Source organism: Osmia bicornis, chromosome 9, assembly GCF_907164935.1.
Source record: "Osmia bicornis bicornis chromosome 9, iOsmBic2.1, whole genome shotgun sequence".
Classification (NCBI taxonomy): Eukaryota; Metazoa; Arthropoda; class Insecta; order Hymenoptera; family Megachilidae; genus Osmia; species Osmia bicornis.
Window position 1 is genome coordinate 7,125,216 of NC_060224.1, and position 15,936 is coordinate 7,141,151.

General features: G+C 41.2%; 4 protein-coding genes across 14 annotated transcripts in view; 1 reads left to right on the top strand and 3 right to left on the bottom strand.

Annotated features, from left to right (window-relative positions):
• Positions 1 to 562, bottom strand: part of LOC114874411 (dopamine receptor 2) — a 50,008-nt gene extending 49,446 nt beyond the window's left edge. For 3 of the 4 annotated variants that reach the window (XR_006829646.1, XM_029183653.2, XM_029183651.2), the window contains exon 1: positions 426 to 562. The gene's annotated coding sequence lies outside the window, so the exon portion shown is untranslated. The remainder of the gene's footprint in view (positions 1 to 425) is intronic. The other variant, XM_029183654.2, reaches the window with a different exon arrangement.
• LOC114874409 (double-stranded RNA-specific editase Adar) overlaps positions 1 to 15,936 on the top strand; it is a 75,790-nt gene that overhangs the window by 49,517 nt on the left and 10,337 nt on the right. For 2 of the 7 annotated variants that reach the window (XM_046286973.1, XM_046286971.1), the window contains exons 1-8: positions 12,417 to 12,522; positions 12,595 to 12,757; positions 13,527 to 13,603; positions 13,689 to 13,749; positions 13,955 to 14,785; positions 14,876 to 15,261; positions 15,372 to 15,666; positions 15,728 to 15,918. In XM_046286973.1, coding sequence (XP_046142929.1) covers positions 12,421 to 12,522; positions 12,595 to 12,757; positions 13,527 to 13,603; positions 13,689 to 13,749; positions 13,955 to 14,785; positions 14,876 to 15,261; positions 15,372 to 15,666; positions 15,728 to 15,918 — 2,106 coding nt within the window. In that variant the 5' untranslated portion in view covers positions 12,417 to 12,420. Of the gene's footprint in view, positions 1 to 12,416; positions 12,523 to 12,594; positions 12,758 to 13,237; positions 13,445 to 13,526; positions 13,604 to 13,688; positions 13,750 to 13,954; positions 14,786 to 14,875; positions 15,262 to 15,371; positions 15,667 to 15,727; positions 15,919 to 15,936 lie in introns of those variants that run through there. The other 5 variants (XM_029183646.2, XM_046286974.1, XM_046286972.1 and 2 more) reach the window with 4 other exon arrangements.
• On the bottom strand, positions 2,836 to 4,424 carry LOC114874431. Its single transcript, XM_029183680.2, has 4 exons — positions 4,408 to 4,424; positions 4,281 to 4,334; positions 4,153 to 4,206; positions 2,836 to 2,994 (listed from the first exon to the last, which is right to left on the bottom strand). Exons 1-4 carry the CDS (start codon positions 4,422 to 4,424, stop codon positions 2,886 to 2,888), a joined length of 234 nt encoding a protein of 77 aa, XP_029039513.1. The 3' UTR covers positions 2,836 to 2,885.
• LOC114874416 (general odorant-binding protein 56d-like) lies at positions 9,033 to 12,394 on the bottom strand. 2 transcript variants are annotated; one of them, XM_046286976.1, is made up of 5 exons: positions 11,559 to 12,394; positions 9,843 to 9,900; positions 9,557 to 9,751; positions 9,343 to 9,407; positions 9,033 to 9,268 (listed from the first exon to the last, which is right to left on the bottom strand). In XM_046286976.1, the coding sequence occupies exons 1-5, from the start codon at positions 11,655 to 11,657 to the stop codon at positions 9,242 to 9,244; spliced, it is 444 nt and encodes a 147-aa protein (XP_046142932.1). In that variant the 5' UTR covers positions 11,658 to 12,394; the 3' UTR covers positions 9,033 to 9,241. The 2 variants fall into 2 exon arrangements, with proteins under 2 accessions (XP_046142932.1, XP_029039495.1); XM_029183662.2 differs by lacking the exon at positions 11,559 to 12,394 and adding an exon at positions 10,108 to 10,753.

A 15,936-nucleotide genomic window follows, 5' to 3' on the forward strand; every position in this document is an offset into this window, starting at 1 on the left:
TTATTCGCCAAGAATAATCAGTGAACTACCCGGAACGGTGGTATTCAGAGACTAATCACCTAATAAATCTTTCACATTCCATCGGACACAACCATCATCCACGAAATCCTCTACGAGTCAGCTCAGCTTCGAGGAGTATCAATTAACCGTTTAGCGCGTTAGCACTGGGAGGCTCGTTAATTGCCGCGTAACTCTGGTGCGCGCACCCGTTTCCGGTCGCAGCATATCCAAGGTCGTCGGTGTATTTCAGCTCCTCGAACAGCTAAGGAACCAGAAGGTTTCTACTGAATCTCGTCGAAGAAAAATTCAGGCTAGCCCTTCGTCCTTGTTTTCGCAGGGGTATTTTATACGGGGTTCCGTTTGAGCTTAGACTTCCGGAAACGCGGCGGGACGAAGAGGGAGCAGGATGGTTCCTGAATATTCACCTGACACACGTACACAAGACGGTCATACGATGACTCGCGACGAATACAGAGAGAACGAAAGAGAGGAGAGAGAGCGAGAAACAGGGATAGAAGGATGTAGAACTGGAAGCTCGTCCTCGAGGAGGCCGGGACGTGTTTCGCGGTTTGAGAAGAGCGACTGGTGCCGCCGCGTGGCCCCAAACCTCTGTTCCCCGTGGCGCGTGCGCTTCGCGTTCAACACCAACCAGCACCCTCCGTCGCGACGCCCTTCCTTCCTTCCGACGCTCACGCACTTCTTCTCTGCCTTCGCCTCTGATCGTTCGTCTCTATTCGAAAACTCTTCTTCGCGTACCTTGCACCGTACCGAATCGTTCATCCATTTCGCGTGGTTCTTTTTCATACACGCAGACGTTCGTGAAAAATGGCCGACTGCTCCCAATGGGAATCGAAGCCTGGATCTTCCCCCGAAGCCCCCCGATATCTTTCCTCCTACGATTCCTTTTATTATTGGATTTGGATAACTCGATCCCGGATAATCGTTGGAACATTAAACAGAATTTACGAGCGTCTCTACAAATATAGAAATAGGAAGAACGGAAAAGATTTTTATAAATTTCAGAGGTACACTCTGTCGGTTATTACACATGATAGAGTAACTTCGTCGCTAGCCAGCTACCAATGCAAACAGGGCTTTATAGGTGAATCTGCAGCCTCCCTTCGTCTGTTTCCTTCGCGCAGCTCAGTGAACGTATTCAATCCGCAGCGACAGAATGCAGACAGAGTAAATAAGGAAACGTAAAAGAGACAGGCGTTTCTTGGAATTGCAGTTTTGAATGGCACCTCGGTTCTTGACGGTGAATCTAAAGAGCGAATTAGAAAATCAAATATAACGATTCTAGAATCCGCAGACCTTGTATAAGAAACTGCATCGGGATATACATGAACCGTGAAACGTATGTTTTACGCATTCTGCCCACTATGTCGTAAGGCCTTTGATGCACAGTTCGGCCCAGTTTCGGCTTATTTTCAAGTCGATAGGAGGGTCTTTTGGATTGATGAATGGAATCGGGTATGAATCGGAGCACAGTTAGGCGAATTTCGGTGAATAGCGAAGATGACGTTGCGCCATGATTAATTCTGCCTTGATCAATCCTTTAAGAACAATGAACTCGCGTTTACTGTTGAACAAAAATAATCACACTAATAGCTTGATATTTTTCTTTTTTATCCCTGTTCAATCATCGTCATTTTTTCAGTTACAAATGATTCTTCGTTTCTGCACTAATCTTTCGTACACTTCTAAACTCGAAAGAATCTTATTTTTAATCGTTCAATCATTGCCTCGAGAATGAAATTTTCTGTTGGAGCATAAAACACGTAGATTCGCACACTTTTGTTCGGAAGTTTCCAAAGTTTTCACGCTGCTTCCTACGATCCTTAGAGATTCCTTGGAGCCGAGGTGAAACGTAGCTGATGCACTTTCCATCTCTCCATCCACGTAGTTCGGCTTCCTCTATCGCTCCGATTGCCTCGGTGACTGGCTTACATCGTTCTCGCATTTCTCTTCGGAATCTTTGCAGTCGCCGCCGAAACACATGGGTAGCTTTTTCTCCTGCCGTCCGCACGGCACTTTTTCCACGGAACCGTCTGATAAGGGAAAAATTCAGGAGTCGTTCAATTTTTAAACGGTGTTTGTCCGTTTCTTCATCGAACCACTCACCTGTCATTTGAAAAGGAATTTCCATCGTCATACCCATAGAAGGTTGACCGTAACCGTACCCTCCATATCCATAACTGGTTGGGAGTTTTTCATTTTGAGACGGACTGTCCGATCCGGTGCAGCAATTTCCAATTCGATCGCAGCAACCACCGCTGCAACAGCTTCGTCTCCAAGAACAACAACCCTTATCAGCGGGGTTGGTCGTTTGCTCCTGAATCATTCTGCAAATAGTAAACAAGCTTCGTTATCCAACGGCGAATTTCCTTGTGAAAATCTCTCGTAATTCCGAGGGTATCTCACGGTGTTGGCTTTTGAATTATCGGGCTTCCCTTCTGGTACAATCGATCGGTTCCTTCGAGCAACGGCTTGAAAGTTCTGAAAGCGTACCGGTGATTTATGATTTCGTGAAACGTTTGATTAAAGTGTAGACCTAGGATGATACGTACTTGCAATGATCGCACATGATACTTGAAGAATTTTTAGGTTGACCAGAAGCTGAATGACGTATGAAATAATTTTGAACATATGAAGCTTCGGTGCAATTTTCGATTGTTGCGTTTCATTCTGTGACTAATTTCAAAATTATTCATCATTTGTCAATCGATCGATTCGGAACAGGATAGGTACGCTTCAATTAATAAAAAAGACACGCTTGTATCTTAATGAAAACGTCGGTTTATTTATCAAAGTTAGAAAATTACATATCTAATGCAGAATTTTCATTGACAAAAGTATAGTGTATCTTGGCGTTTCAGTGAATCTTATTTCCGGTCGGCGCAACATTTCGAAACAGCTTCCGGTTCTTTCGTCTTTCCGTTTTTATCCTTGCAGCAACCGGACATGCAACACCCACCAGCTGACTCTCTTGCCCTAGAAAGCAATAACAATTTGCATGAAATGTCCAACGAAGGCTAATCGGACACAATCATTTTTAAAAAAGCGCAGACTTCTTTATCGGATTTTGTTTCTTTCCGAAACTTGTAAAGTTAACATCCCAATTCCGACGTTTTAGACTACGATAGGAAAAGATTTACGAGGAAGAAATCCCTTGGCTAGACAGTAAAATGTCAAAGGATTGTCTCGCGTTTGTAAATCCTCTTAGTCCACTTGGAAATTCTACAGGATGTTGAGAGGAAAGGGTTCGAGACGGTTCAAAGAAAATCGCAAAAATATGGTGAACAAGTCTTATTGATATTACAATTAATATTTCAATGAAACATATTAAACGTATTTAGAAAGGGTAGGACACGTGGAACGCTGTTTACAAACACGGAAACAAGAAGAGAGCATAGCGACTTTCAGAACAAGTAGTACGACTCAATAATTCAGCAAGCAATTTCACCAAGTAGCCAAACAACTGGGTTGATACGTTCGCTAAGCAACTTTCACTGAATTTCAAAAACATTCTGTTAAATTTTGAATCCTTTTCTTCTTAACACCCTGTAGAAACCTATATGGCCGCCTAGCCCGGCTTTTAACACTGTAATGTTTACCCGTTGTTCAGTCCTATTTTCGATGTTCTTTTAAAGCTTCCTTAGGTAGGAAACACGATTATTGACAGCAACTTTTCGTTTCCTTCGATGCACCTCCGGTACAACATCCTCCCTGCTCCTCCGCCCCAGAGCAGCATTTAGAACCGCAACATCCGCCGACTGTTTTTTTCTCTCTGCACAATTCAGTCGAGCAATTCGGTTAACCATTGGATGGGCCATCTTTTTTAATACGAGTCTAACGTAAAGCATCTGTTGTGCCTCCCGAAATTTGATTAAATTAGGCTCGTTAAGGATGAGAAGGGAGTAGATTTATTTTTTTGTTGAACGCTGGCGGCCATACAGGTGCTCGAAACAGAGGAAACGTTATCTTGGTAACATCTGAAACTTTCTTCGATTATTTGACTAAATTTCAATTAATCCACATGGCAGTTCGTTGATTATTCGCGCTCAGACTTTCAATTCGCCTTCCTCGGTTAATGGTTAAAGAAATTTGGTAAACAAAGGTAGAAGGTGGAAAAGAACTTAAGGATCATACTTTTTGGAACAACATCCTCCAAAATCCTTGCCTTCGCCGTTCTTCTTCTCCCCGCTAGAAATGAAGACACACCAAACGTTATTACCTAATTAAATACATATTTCCGGGTTTATGTTAAATATACTCACTGCTCGCATTTGCAAGTCACTTGTCCTTGATATCCTTTCTGGCCGGTAACTTTTCTACAACAACATAGTCAACAATTTAATCATTTCCACTGCTAATTTAAGTTTCCATCGAGATTGTGCCACTTACGAGCAATGATCACACATGTTGAGTTCTCAGGTTTCAGGTGCTCAAAGTTACGAAACGAATGCTCACGAGGGAAATTTGGAAATTTTGAAGGTTCGTCGAATGATGTTCGGTCGATGAAATATTAACGCGAACAAACGTGTCGTGATAAACGTTCGTCGATTATTATTTCGCGTTGGCAGTTCTTTTCCCGGCTAGACGCCGCTCGATTTTATAACCGGACAATTTAAATGACGATACACAGTATACCTATCTACCGTTCGATTAGTTTCACGTCAAACAACGGTGAATTATTGTTGCAGTGTAAATACAGTGCAATTTTACGGGAAAACATGAATTACTGTCTGCCTCGGAGATAATCGTGACAAACGTCGACGTTGCCGACAGATTTCGTTGTAAAACGTGAACGAATATCGATGACATAAAATCCTGGCAAAATCCTGGTTCGAGGGAGATTTTCGTAGATCGAACCCCTTATGATTTTAAGAAACGCTATTAATTATTGTAAGATATGAAGTTAAAAAAAAAGAGATTGAATAAAATGTCGTATGAATTCTTGGCAAGGATCATATTCTCGCGATTTTAGTTAGGCGAACTGGCTTCAGAATAGTTTTCGAAGGACCGTGTGCGGTGCACACGTGTGTGCCGTGTCCCATATATGGCAATATGAACATTTTCGAACAGCTGACTGCCATAGCTCCGGCTGCGGTAACCGGGTCACGAGGTTGATCCTGTATTTTGTTACAAGTCGCTCGTCTTCCACTCGATAGCGGGTGATACTTTCTTTCCCCCGGTGAAATCGCGAAGAAAATCGCTTTTTCGTAAGCTGACGAAATTCTCCAGGTTTATCGGTCGGCAGCTTATTTCTTGATCGGTTACACTTTGTCTGTTACGCTTGGATAACGAAAGAAAGAGGCAGAGGCAGATAAGTATGGCAAATTATATCGATCATCGTCGGATGGATGAATACGTTAAGGGATGAAAAGGCTACGAAATGATTCACCGTGCCTCTTTCCTCGAAACTTTAAGAACGAGTGGATCGTAATAGCGGACGGGTACAATCGAAAAGCATAAGCAAACTCGCGATTCTGGCGCAGTATTAATCTTCGTTCGACCTTTCCTGTCGTTTTCACGTGCACTGCGGCTGCTGCACTTTTACGACGGTCCATTGAAAACCAAGTACCTTCATTCTTTCCGTTTCTCCTACTTGGTCGCAGGAATGAATTAAAACCAGCCTCGTCCGAGAATCTATGAAACGATATACCTGACGATCAACGTACCCCGTTTTGACCCAGTCGATTACCCTCGAACATTCCCTCCCTTCGATTGCTCGTTTATACGAATCCAACGATCCTTGTGAGAATGGTGCTTTGAAAAATAAATTATTTGTCCTGAAATACAGATGATTTCTGGGAAAAAATTTTAACCGAATCGACCCTTTCTATATTTTCTACTAACAATTTTGTTCGCTTGTTTTAATAAATAATTTAAGAGGCTTTCGCGGTACAAAGATAAGTAGAGTGTACTGAAAAGATGTAAGAACACGGTGGCGGGAAATAAAGTATAAACACGGTAATCGCGGTCGGATTAGACGTTAGCTGGTTGATAGCTAAGGACGACGGTTTAATGAGACGTGGTCCCTTCATTAATAAAGTTTAAATTGACCGTTGTAGCGGAGAAAAATCGTCAGCCAGTTAATTACCGGGCCGATAAAAGGGCACTCGAGTCCAGCGAGATTGAGAAAGTTCTACAATGAGGAGAATTTCATTTTCTCCCTTCGTTTTCCCTTGACAATTTTCGACCTGGCCCAACGATGAATTATATCTTCGAACAAACGTGATCCACTTAAATATAGGCGGGGGTTGAATTTACTTGTCAGTAAAAACTTGAAGCTACCCTAAAGCGAAACTTTTCGGTTTTTCTTTTTTTTTCTTTTCCATATTTCCAAATGGTTTAAAACTCGCGTAAAAAGCGTCCACACAGACGTATCGTCGCCGTAGAATCGACCAAATACCAACGGACTAAAAAGTGCGAACACGTTGTTGGAAAGGCGCCAGGTAACGCCACCAGACCAGGCTACTTCCACAAACGTTCCAAATATCACCTATCCTTTCTGACCGATAATAAATTCTCCTCCTTTGTTTTTCCTCTTTCATTATTTGCGATCGAAACCTGACGCGTTCGATTGTTCATCGGTTAAACGAACAACGAAAATCGCGACTTCTTGACCGTCTGCTGGACACGTAGCACTCTCTTATCGATTAATCACCAACTATATTATTGCACGACAAAAACGTATTCCTGAAGTTGACATTTTTTTAGCAAACATTCTCAAACGATCAGAGTTCTCATCAAAGTACGAGCAACAGCATCACCTTGAGCAGAGTTTCACAGTTAGAAATTCCCGGAGGACCTCGATACACGGTCTTTCAAATATTGGATCACCGATTCTCTTTGAATCGGGGATTATATCGCCACTCTGTAAACATTGATCCACCTTAATCGGTATGCTGGTCGACGAAATCTTCGTCAATGTTTGCCACCCATAATTCGCGACGATTCAGCGGGGAAAAAAACGAAGCGATCAGTGTTTTTCGAAGATAATTTACGGAAGTGTAAAGAGACAGGTAGAGAGAAACGGAGAAGCAGAAAGCTTCGCATAGTCGTTTGCATGAAACTTTCATTTCGCACGTTTTTAACGACCGATGCGAAACAGCAATCAGGGGTTGGAAGTTTCTGCTCTCTCACGGCGAACGATAGAGACAAACGAAATTTAGGGGATGCAACGTCATCGTCAATGATCGCTAATGCAACGACTGAACTTTGTTATTTTCCATTTTTTTCTTATAAAACTTTTACCAAGATATTTGTGACGTTTTTCTGATTAAAATGATACCAAACACGATACGGTTCCTGTATTGGTTAAAATTCGTCGTAGACGGTCAATTTGGAATTTTTCTAATTGGGCGCCTTTTGCAAACGCGAGGGTACCTCCTAGTCCGCAAGGAGGTATCGAACTTGTATGGTACACAGGTAGTACCATAATGATGACCTCTTTGAGTAATAAATGGATTAAGTGAAAGTCGAACGAAATCGAACCCCGTATTTTATTTCCCTAAGTTATAAACCGATTCCCTAAATTCCTCCTTTAACTTGCAGATGTAATAAAAGTTCTACATAGAGTACTAAGCGACAGTCTCCTACAATAAAGAAACAGCACGCAACAAACTACGGGCGTTTAACACAAATGGATACCCTAAACAGAACTGTCGTATCAGGAATGGGTCGCGTGTCCCCTTGAAATTTTTCTCGAATCACATTTTTCTTGCGAAGAAGGGAGCGAGGAGATATTTATTTCTTAACCATCGAGACAAAAGGATAACGAAGCAGGTTACGAAACGAGGAATGACCAATCAAGAACGTTCCTTTCTCTCGGTAGCTGTGTACCGAGCTGGAAAATTCGGTGGAACTCGGATTAAACGGAGAGCCGAGGATTAGCGGGCTAAATCCACCCCTTAGATCACAGGGTTACCTCGCCACCTAACTGTCCTCTTCGTTCTACTGGTTTAATAACGGGTGTTTTGTAAAGCGAACACGAGATACCGTACCCCTCACCATTCACCAAGATAAACTTCTCTCCGGAATCTTAAACTTCTTTCCTTCGTCCCCTGCTGTGCACCTCGTTGTCCAAGTACGTTCTCCACTCCATTTCTATTTTCATTTCTTCGATAATTAAGTTTCATTCAGAGGAATCATAATAAAAGCGTGGTCACATTCGTTCAAGAAGGATTTAAAAAATACACCGGTGAAACACGAACGTGAAAGGCAGCTCTTAAAATGAACAATCAAATTGACACGTTGAAAGTCCAAACAGAAGAAACAAAAGGACCAGTCGAGTGGGGTGCGTCATTATACGTTCCGTCGTTCGCTTGCCACTTCCCTTATTTAGCCTTCTCCCTTTTCGCCATTTGCTACCCCTACTCATCAGCACCACTTCTACCTTTTTTTTCTTTTCATCGTTCTCACTCTTGCTCGTTCTCCTACGCGTGCCATTCCTCTTCCTCTGTGTGTTATTTGCCCTCTCACCACCACCACCACCTCCACCACCCTCGGCATAACTCCCCGCGCTCTTTTCCATCCGTGCGGGAGAGCTTAGAGATTGTTTTAATACCCCGATGGGCAGAACTGTGACCCAGTTCCACGCCGTTGAATATAGACACGACCTAAGCTACGTTTTCAGAAGTCGACTAAAGGCACGCGCACCAGCCTTACCGAAGAAACCACCCAAAGTCTTACTTCCTCCGCGAACGAGGCTTGCACAGCTTCGTCGACTCCTTCGCTGCGAGTCTTTCCTCGAATTCATTCGAATAAATTAATACTTTTGCTTTGTGTCATTTTAGTTAGGCATTGTATAAATCAGGGTAATTATCTTATTATTTTACTGCTACAAATGCGATGATAGTATCATAACAAAGAGCTTCTCGATAAATACAGCATCGCATCCTAAATGTTAACTGAAGTTTAAAAGATTAAACGTTGACGAACAACGAAAAACTGAGGAAAATATTGCAAACTGACGGAAGCTAATTTCCGCAAGATGTCCGATACAAAATCTAACTCGTCAAAAGTTTCGCTTGACAGATTCAGTTTATTTAGCGGAGCGAAGAATATTCTTCATCGATGAAACGCTATTCACCTGTACGGAACTTTCAAATCTTTCAATAATCGTAATCATGCAGGTGTTGATTTTCTTTATTTTCTCATTAGAAAGCGGTACAGCACCGTCCAGGGTTCGTCTTATTCTTGAAACTGGAGTGGCTTTCTGGTGAAGAGCGCTCTAGATGAAAGGGACGCTCTGTAAAATCTGCAACACGAGGCACGAAATTCATCCAACGGTCTCGTTCTTTCGCATTGAAATCTACCTACATATGTACATACCTCTGGATGATGGTTCACGTAACACTTGGCGATCTGAAAAGCTTTGTCGCAAGGATCAATTCCAGCTGAAAACAGGAAAGATTTTTCTGACGAGAAATATTTTTTAAAAACAAAGAGTGAAATTGCAAACATTATGGGTTCATCAAAGTGTCAACATATAGGATAAACTTTCGACATCGTAAAGTCGTCCTAAAGACAAACGTCATATACTCACGGACAGACTTGCACGTGTTAAACAACTTTCTTGAAGAGTCCTGCAAGCTCCGTGGTAGATGTCGAAGAGCTCTTTGCACATTTATCTCACCGTCACTGTCCAGAATACCGTTCCTCGCCATAAAACACTTCAAGTAACACTTCAATCTCGGGTCGTCTTGCTCGAAGTCTCCAGACTTCATTCTTCTTAGCGCGGCTGAAACAGATTCAACAAAGAAGAGGAAAAAAGGTTTCCTTTTCATCGATCACTTTAGAAGTAACTATTGGAAACGTTTGACTGAATATACCCCATGAAACCTTCGACTCTTTGCGACAATCCTTCCTGATGTCTGTTTCACCGGGATCCTGAAACAAGACGATCTTTTGTGATTGAGATTTAAGGATATTTATGTAAATGCAAAGTGATCTCGCAATAAGATTTATAAAGAATTTATTTCTGTTGCAAGAAATTTATTGTGAAGAAGATAAGACAAAGGGGTTGGATACGTGGTGCACAATAAAATTATTTTAAGGACGCGAAAATCACTCGACGTGGTGAAAATGATAGCTCACCAACATAATCAGAATAATTGTCAAAAGGAAGATTAATCGACAATTCCAAATCATTCTCGTTGCCGATCTTCTCGATTCAAAGGGAACTCGATACTAATGCACAAGTATATATCGGCATTTCAACTGGTACCTTATCAGGTTGTTATTTGAATGTTCACATTAGAAGTCGAGATTACGATGGTTAATGAATCGGTGATTAATCAAGAAAGTGCACTCAAAACACTGATAACAAATCGCTGGTGGTTCAATTTACAAACTTTGCTGCTCCCGTACTGCAGGGTGTTTATTAGTTTATTACACGACCATGCGAGAAACCATATTTCGGAGATTAGAGTGGATCTTTACGACGCCGATAAAGCAATTATAGAAATTAATTTCGGAAAGGTAAGTGACCATAATTTCGTTAGAGTCCGCACCACCCAAAAAGGTCGTTTATTACCATGGTTGCTGGTGACCAACTTGATTCCGATACCTGCCTGGATCTACCTTTTGCACTCATTTAAAATGGCTTTAAAATTAAAAATTAACAAAATTTACACGATATTACGTCAACCACTTGAGAAAGTTCATTGTTAAAAAAAAATACTTAATAAATTATTAAGTAAAAGCTGGATAATTACAAGTTGGATATTATGAGACATTTTAATAAAAATATACTATGCATATTCGTTATGAACAGATCATTATTCTTCAAAGACTACAGAGCGAATAGTAAGAGGTATAAGGCACCAACGGTAAAAAAAAAGATCAAATGACACTTCTCGCTATCGCTATCCTATAAACAAAATTCGATGCACTCATTTGAAACCACTGTGATTTATATTACCATTTATTATCACCAGAGAAGTAAGACTGGGCACAATAACGTTTACGTTACTCGTTTTAGTTTCTGTTATTTTTTATTATAGGATTTCCAACAGTGCAAGAAAAGATTGACTGGATAAGTGCAAGGTGACTATCCCTTCCGTATGGGGGACCCTCTTGGCGAACCGAGAAGCCATTTATTTATTTATTTATTCAGAATATGCTGCGGAACTATTGACTGAAAATTAGGTGCTTTATGATGTTAAGAAAAGTCCGTGATTTCCATAAAACCGGACAGTTTCTTCCTATTGAAAATTAAAGTAATTTACAAGCTAATAATAATAATAAAATAAATAACATAGAACCGACATCGCGGCTGCATACAAACGGTGTGTACGGACGCAGAATCGACACCTCGGCTGACTATATGCAATTTCCCAATTTCTCTTGCACTTATCCAGATTAATGGTGAAACGTAAAAGAACTAAATACAATCTCCTATATGTACATGTACCTACACCATAATGGAAATGAGTATTATTTTTACGCAGAAAAAAAGTGAAACTACAGTTAATGAACATAATAAAAAAGCATGGTCTTTGATGACAAAAACAGATCGATAATATTCCCTGTAGGTGTACTGTTACCATTTCCCAGAAACACCGAACGAAAGTACAATGTATTCGTATATGTGCCTTTGATATCCCCCCATATCCCCCCGACAAGGAAGACTGGCTGTCTTTCATGGTGGCCGAACGTGAAGGACATGGTCGTAATTCCAGTCAGTATTCTTTAGAACGTCATCGAAGGTGGACCATCGTACGAATCGGTTTTTCACTTTTATATATTTTCTTATGGTGTTTAGTGTAAAAAACATTTGATACTGTGCTTTACAGTTTTATAACAGTGACGCCTACTGTATTATATTTTTTACGAAAATACTTTTTTATAATCATTAAGCTAATTAACGGCTGTTAAACGAAGAAAAACTCGCGTGCTTAGTAAACCAACGTGGACTATCAATAAAGTGATAAGGAACGGAAGACCCGGCTCGTGACTAATCTCCGCTAAAGAAAAATAAACGTTAGCGTTATTTTTCAAGATATTCGCTGACATTACCATTTTTATGTTGGCGCAATCGGTTTATAGGTAGTGCCTAATAAATGCCCCGTTGCTTGGCCTATAGGAGGTGCTTTGTTGTTCGTGGTCCATTAGTGTTTTTTTATTCAACTATCTATAATCATCAACCTTGTACATTGGAGTCATTTTGTACCTTTTTTTAATATGAATTCGAGATACGAAAAAACCATAATGAATACGCAACCGAACGATGCGTTTAAGTGTCGTAATCCGTATCACAAGAGTGTTCGAAATTTCCGCAAACAAATTCGATACATGCTAAGAAAAGCTAAAGGAAAGCCGCATTCGGGAAACAATTTTTGCAAAACTTGCCAATTAATAATCGTCACAGACAACGACATACAGAATACCGACGCACGTGATTATCTGATGGAATGCAACTGTTGCGTCGAGAAAATGCAAGTGTCTTTCAGGACTAGCACGCCAATACCTGAGAAAATGATAAAAAATAATAATAATTTAACCAGAGAGGTAAACAATTAATTTTATTTATATTTTCATTCTGTCAGAATGTCCGAGCAAAAATGACGCATTTATTCGTAGAAAGCAAACGTATTGCCGAGGGAATGGGTTGATTGTACGTATATCCCCATGTTGTCGAATTGCGTATCATTTTCTTCTTTGGCATGGGATGAATCTACGCTTCTGGTGGAAACAACGGAACAAGGTGAACGCCTATGCACTGATCTCTTGAGGCGTCGTTTGGGTAAATGTTAATGACACGTTCACGTAAAAATTATGGCGGGAAGCATGGGTGGAGAGAAGTAGAGGAACGACAATTATAGTTTTCCTGATTATCGTGTAACACTATTTTTGGACATTCTCAGAAAAAATTAGGAACATGAAAACAAGATGTTGTATATGCGTTCACGTGTCTCTTCTGTCTTTATTGCACTTGCGACTTTTCGTGCATCGTTACCCTGATTCTAGCAGAAGAGCTTCCTCGCTTTTAAAATCGACTCCACGCGCCAGATTTATTTGTCGCGATGCGCAGTATTCTGCGCAATAAACAATCTGCGCCTGCCAGGTGCAAGCCGTATTGTCACGATAGATTGATTAATATCTCCGTCAGTCAGACGTTTCCTTTTTCTGGTTTTTCATGAACTCTTTATCCGTGTATCGCGTGCAAACACTTTCCGTGGTTAATTTCAATGGAATGCATCACGAACGATTAAGGTTATGTTTGAGACTGTAAAAAAAACAGCAGTAGTGGCGCTGCGGACATCGCAGTAGGAGTATAATTAAAATCAATGTAACAGTGCGGTGTTTCGAGACACGGATTTTCCCGAGTGTATTTTTTTTCAACGAGGGTCTGTTTGTATGAGAAATGTCGAACGGATTAAAAATGTTGAACAATGATAAAAGCACCAACGAAACAAGTATAACATTCTTCGTACATCGATTTCTCTTATTGCAGCATCGTGCATAAACGGCTTACCTATTTCTTTATTTTTTTATTTTTGTTTTCCCCTTAGACTACAACACACCAATGATCTGTACTACTACTGCTGCAACTCCCGCGGTGGGATTGCAGGAGCCACACTTGACAGGGGTAAGATTTAGTTAAATAAGGTTATTTTTGGAACAGAAATCCTGTTTCGATACCACAAGTAGTAGCTTATTGTTCTCTTTCACAGATGGAGCAGCGAAATGTGCTGAAACCCATGCTGAAAAGGGCTTTCGAAGCTGAGCCTGAAGGTCAGTGGCAGATCCAATGTCTATATAATGTTATTGAACAGCAATTAGTTGTTACGCATGTACACATTAAAATTGACCTTTTGATAAAAGCAGAACACGGATCACCTTATAAATCTGGAAGGTTTAAGTTCTTTTGAGCCAAGGGAGAAGCCTTGGCGAAGCGTCCGATGGATTAATCTATTTCTTATCTTTCTTTTTTCATCAGGTGTTACAACTGTAAAGAAACGACACAAGAATCCACAGCCAAAGAATGCGGTATGCGCGTTGAATGAATTGAAAACTGGTGCTGTGTACAAGGTTGTGGAACAAACAGGCCCTACTCATGCTCCAATATTCACAATAGCGGTACAGATAGATGGACAAACGTACGAGGGCAAAGGTCGTACTAAGAAAATGGCAAAACACGCCGCAGCCGAGCTCGCTTTACGAAACATTATTCAGTTCAGAAATACACCGGAAGTCCATCAAGCGATTAACACTTGCCAGCCCTCGATACCCCTCGAGCCTGATTTTACTAGCGATGTTACGGAGCGCGATAATCATCTAGTCAACGCGTTTAAAACGCTAACCCAAGAACCAAAAAGCACAAACAAGTTTTTAGAAAAAGGGCCCGTAGCGCTTATTAATGAATTGTATCCGGGTGTCGTATACAAATGCGTATCCGATAACGGCGAAAGTTACGCAAAGTTTACGATATCGGTGACCATTGACGGAGAAACGTTCGAAGGAACTGGACCAAGTAAAAAATTAGCTAAAGCTGCAGCCAGTAAAGCGGCACTGGCTAAGCTGAGAAACGTTCACAGTTCCTCGTTTTGTATACCGCTTCCTGTACGTGTCTTACCAAACTTTTCCAACAGTGGTCACTGGCAAGAGCAGATGTCGTTACCTCAGATGTTAGCCGATAAGATTGGTAAGATGGTGAACCAAAAATTTAGCGAACTTATCCAGTCTAAACCACAGCATGCCCGGCGTAAGGTTTTGGCGGGTATTGTCCAAACAAAGGGTACAGAAGCGGAATTGATATGCGTAACAACCGGTGAGGACCAATTTTCACGTATGCCTTAAATTGCTTACCGAACTTAAGATGCACAAAAGCTTTACAATATTTATCTGTTTCAAATAAAAGGTACCAAGTGTGTCTCTGGGGAACACTTGAGCGTCAGCGGTGGCGCTTTAAACGATTGCCATGCGGAAGTAGTAGCCAGGAGATGTTTATGCGAATATTTATATAAACAGTTAGAACTTCACGCGGAAGATCATGAGGCAGAGTCGATTTTAGAACGTATGAAGAAAGGATTCAAATTGAAGCAGGGTATTCAATTTCATTTATACATAAATACCGCTCCGTGCGGTGATGCCAGAATTTTCTCGCCTCACGAGGAAAACGAGTCTGTTGATAAGCATCCGAATCGAAGAGCCAGGGGTCAATTGAGAACTAAAATAGAATCAGGAGAAGGAACGATCCCGGTGAAAAGCAGCGAAGGTATCCAAACGTGGGACGGTGTACTGATGGTATGCGATCAGTGTTGTTGCACGCAATAGAAAAACAGTTTCCATCAAACTTTTTTTAAATTTTTTTTGTGCAAACATTCGCATACGCAAACGTTTACTTCAACTTATAGGGCCAAAGACTGCTGACGATGTCGTGTTCGGACAAAATAGCTCGGTGGAACGTACTTGGTGTGCAAGGTGCACTTCTAAGCCACTTCATCGAGCCAATTTACTTCCACAGCATCGTTCTTGGCAGTCTATTGAACCCAAGTCATATGTATAGAGCGGTCTGCGGGCGTATCGAAAACACAATTCAAGGTCTACCGCCACCGTACAGGCTTAATAAGCCATTAATGAGTCTAATCACATCTTCCGAAGTAAGACAACCCGGGAAAGCGCCTAATTATAGCGTTAATTGGACAATCGGTACGTGGTGGTTTAAAAGGCGTTTATAGAACCTTTATTATAATTTCACGCGTTTTTTCAGGTCAATCTGACGCTGAGGTAATAAACTGCACAACGGGGAAAGACGAATTGGGTAAGCCTTCCAGAATATCGAAGCAAGGACTTTTCAGAAGGTTTTACAACTTACTTGGTAAACTGGAAACCATCGACGACGCTGACAAGAACCAGTGTCGTCACTATTTAGATGCGAAGTCATCCGTGCAAAATTACACGGTAAGTACTCGTGGGATA

Bases quoted from the DNA above. Each gene is read 5' to 3' on its own strand.
- LOC114874431 (XM_029183680.2), bottom strand. The intron at 4,207-4,280 runs GTGAGTATATTT...CTTCATTTCTAG, and splicing joins GTGACTTGCAAATGCGAGCA to CGGGGAGAAGAAGAACGGCG. The intron at 2,995-4,152 runs GTATGATCCTTA...ATTGCTTTCTAG, and splicing joins GGAGGATGTTGTTCCAAAAA to GGCAAGAGAGTCAGCTGGTG.
- LOC114874416 (XM_046286976.1), bottom strand. From the start codon at position 11,657: ATGAAAGACAGCCAGTCTTCCTTGTCGGGGGGATATGGGGGGATATCA. The intron at 9,901-11,558 runs GTAACAGTACAC...GTCTTGTTTCAG, and splicing joins TTCGGTGTTTCTGGGAAATG to GATCCCGGTGAAACAGACAT. The intron at 9,269-9,342 runs GTATGTACATAT...CTCGTGTTGCAG, and splicing joins ACGTGAACCATCATCCAGAG to ATTTTACAGAGCGTCCCTTT.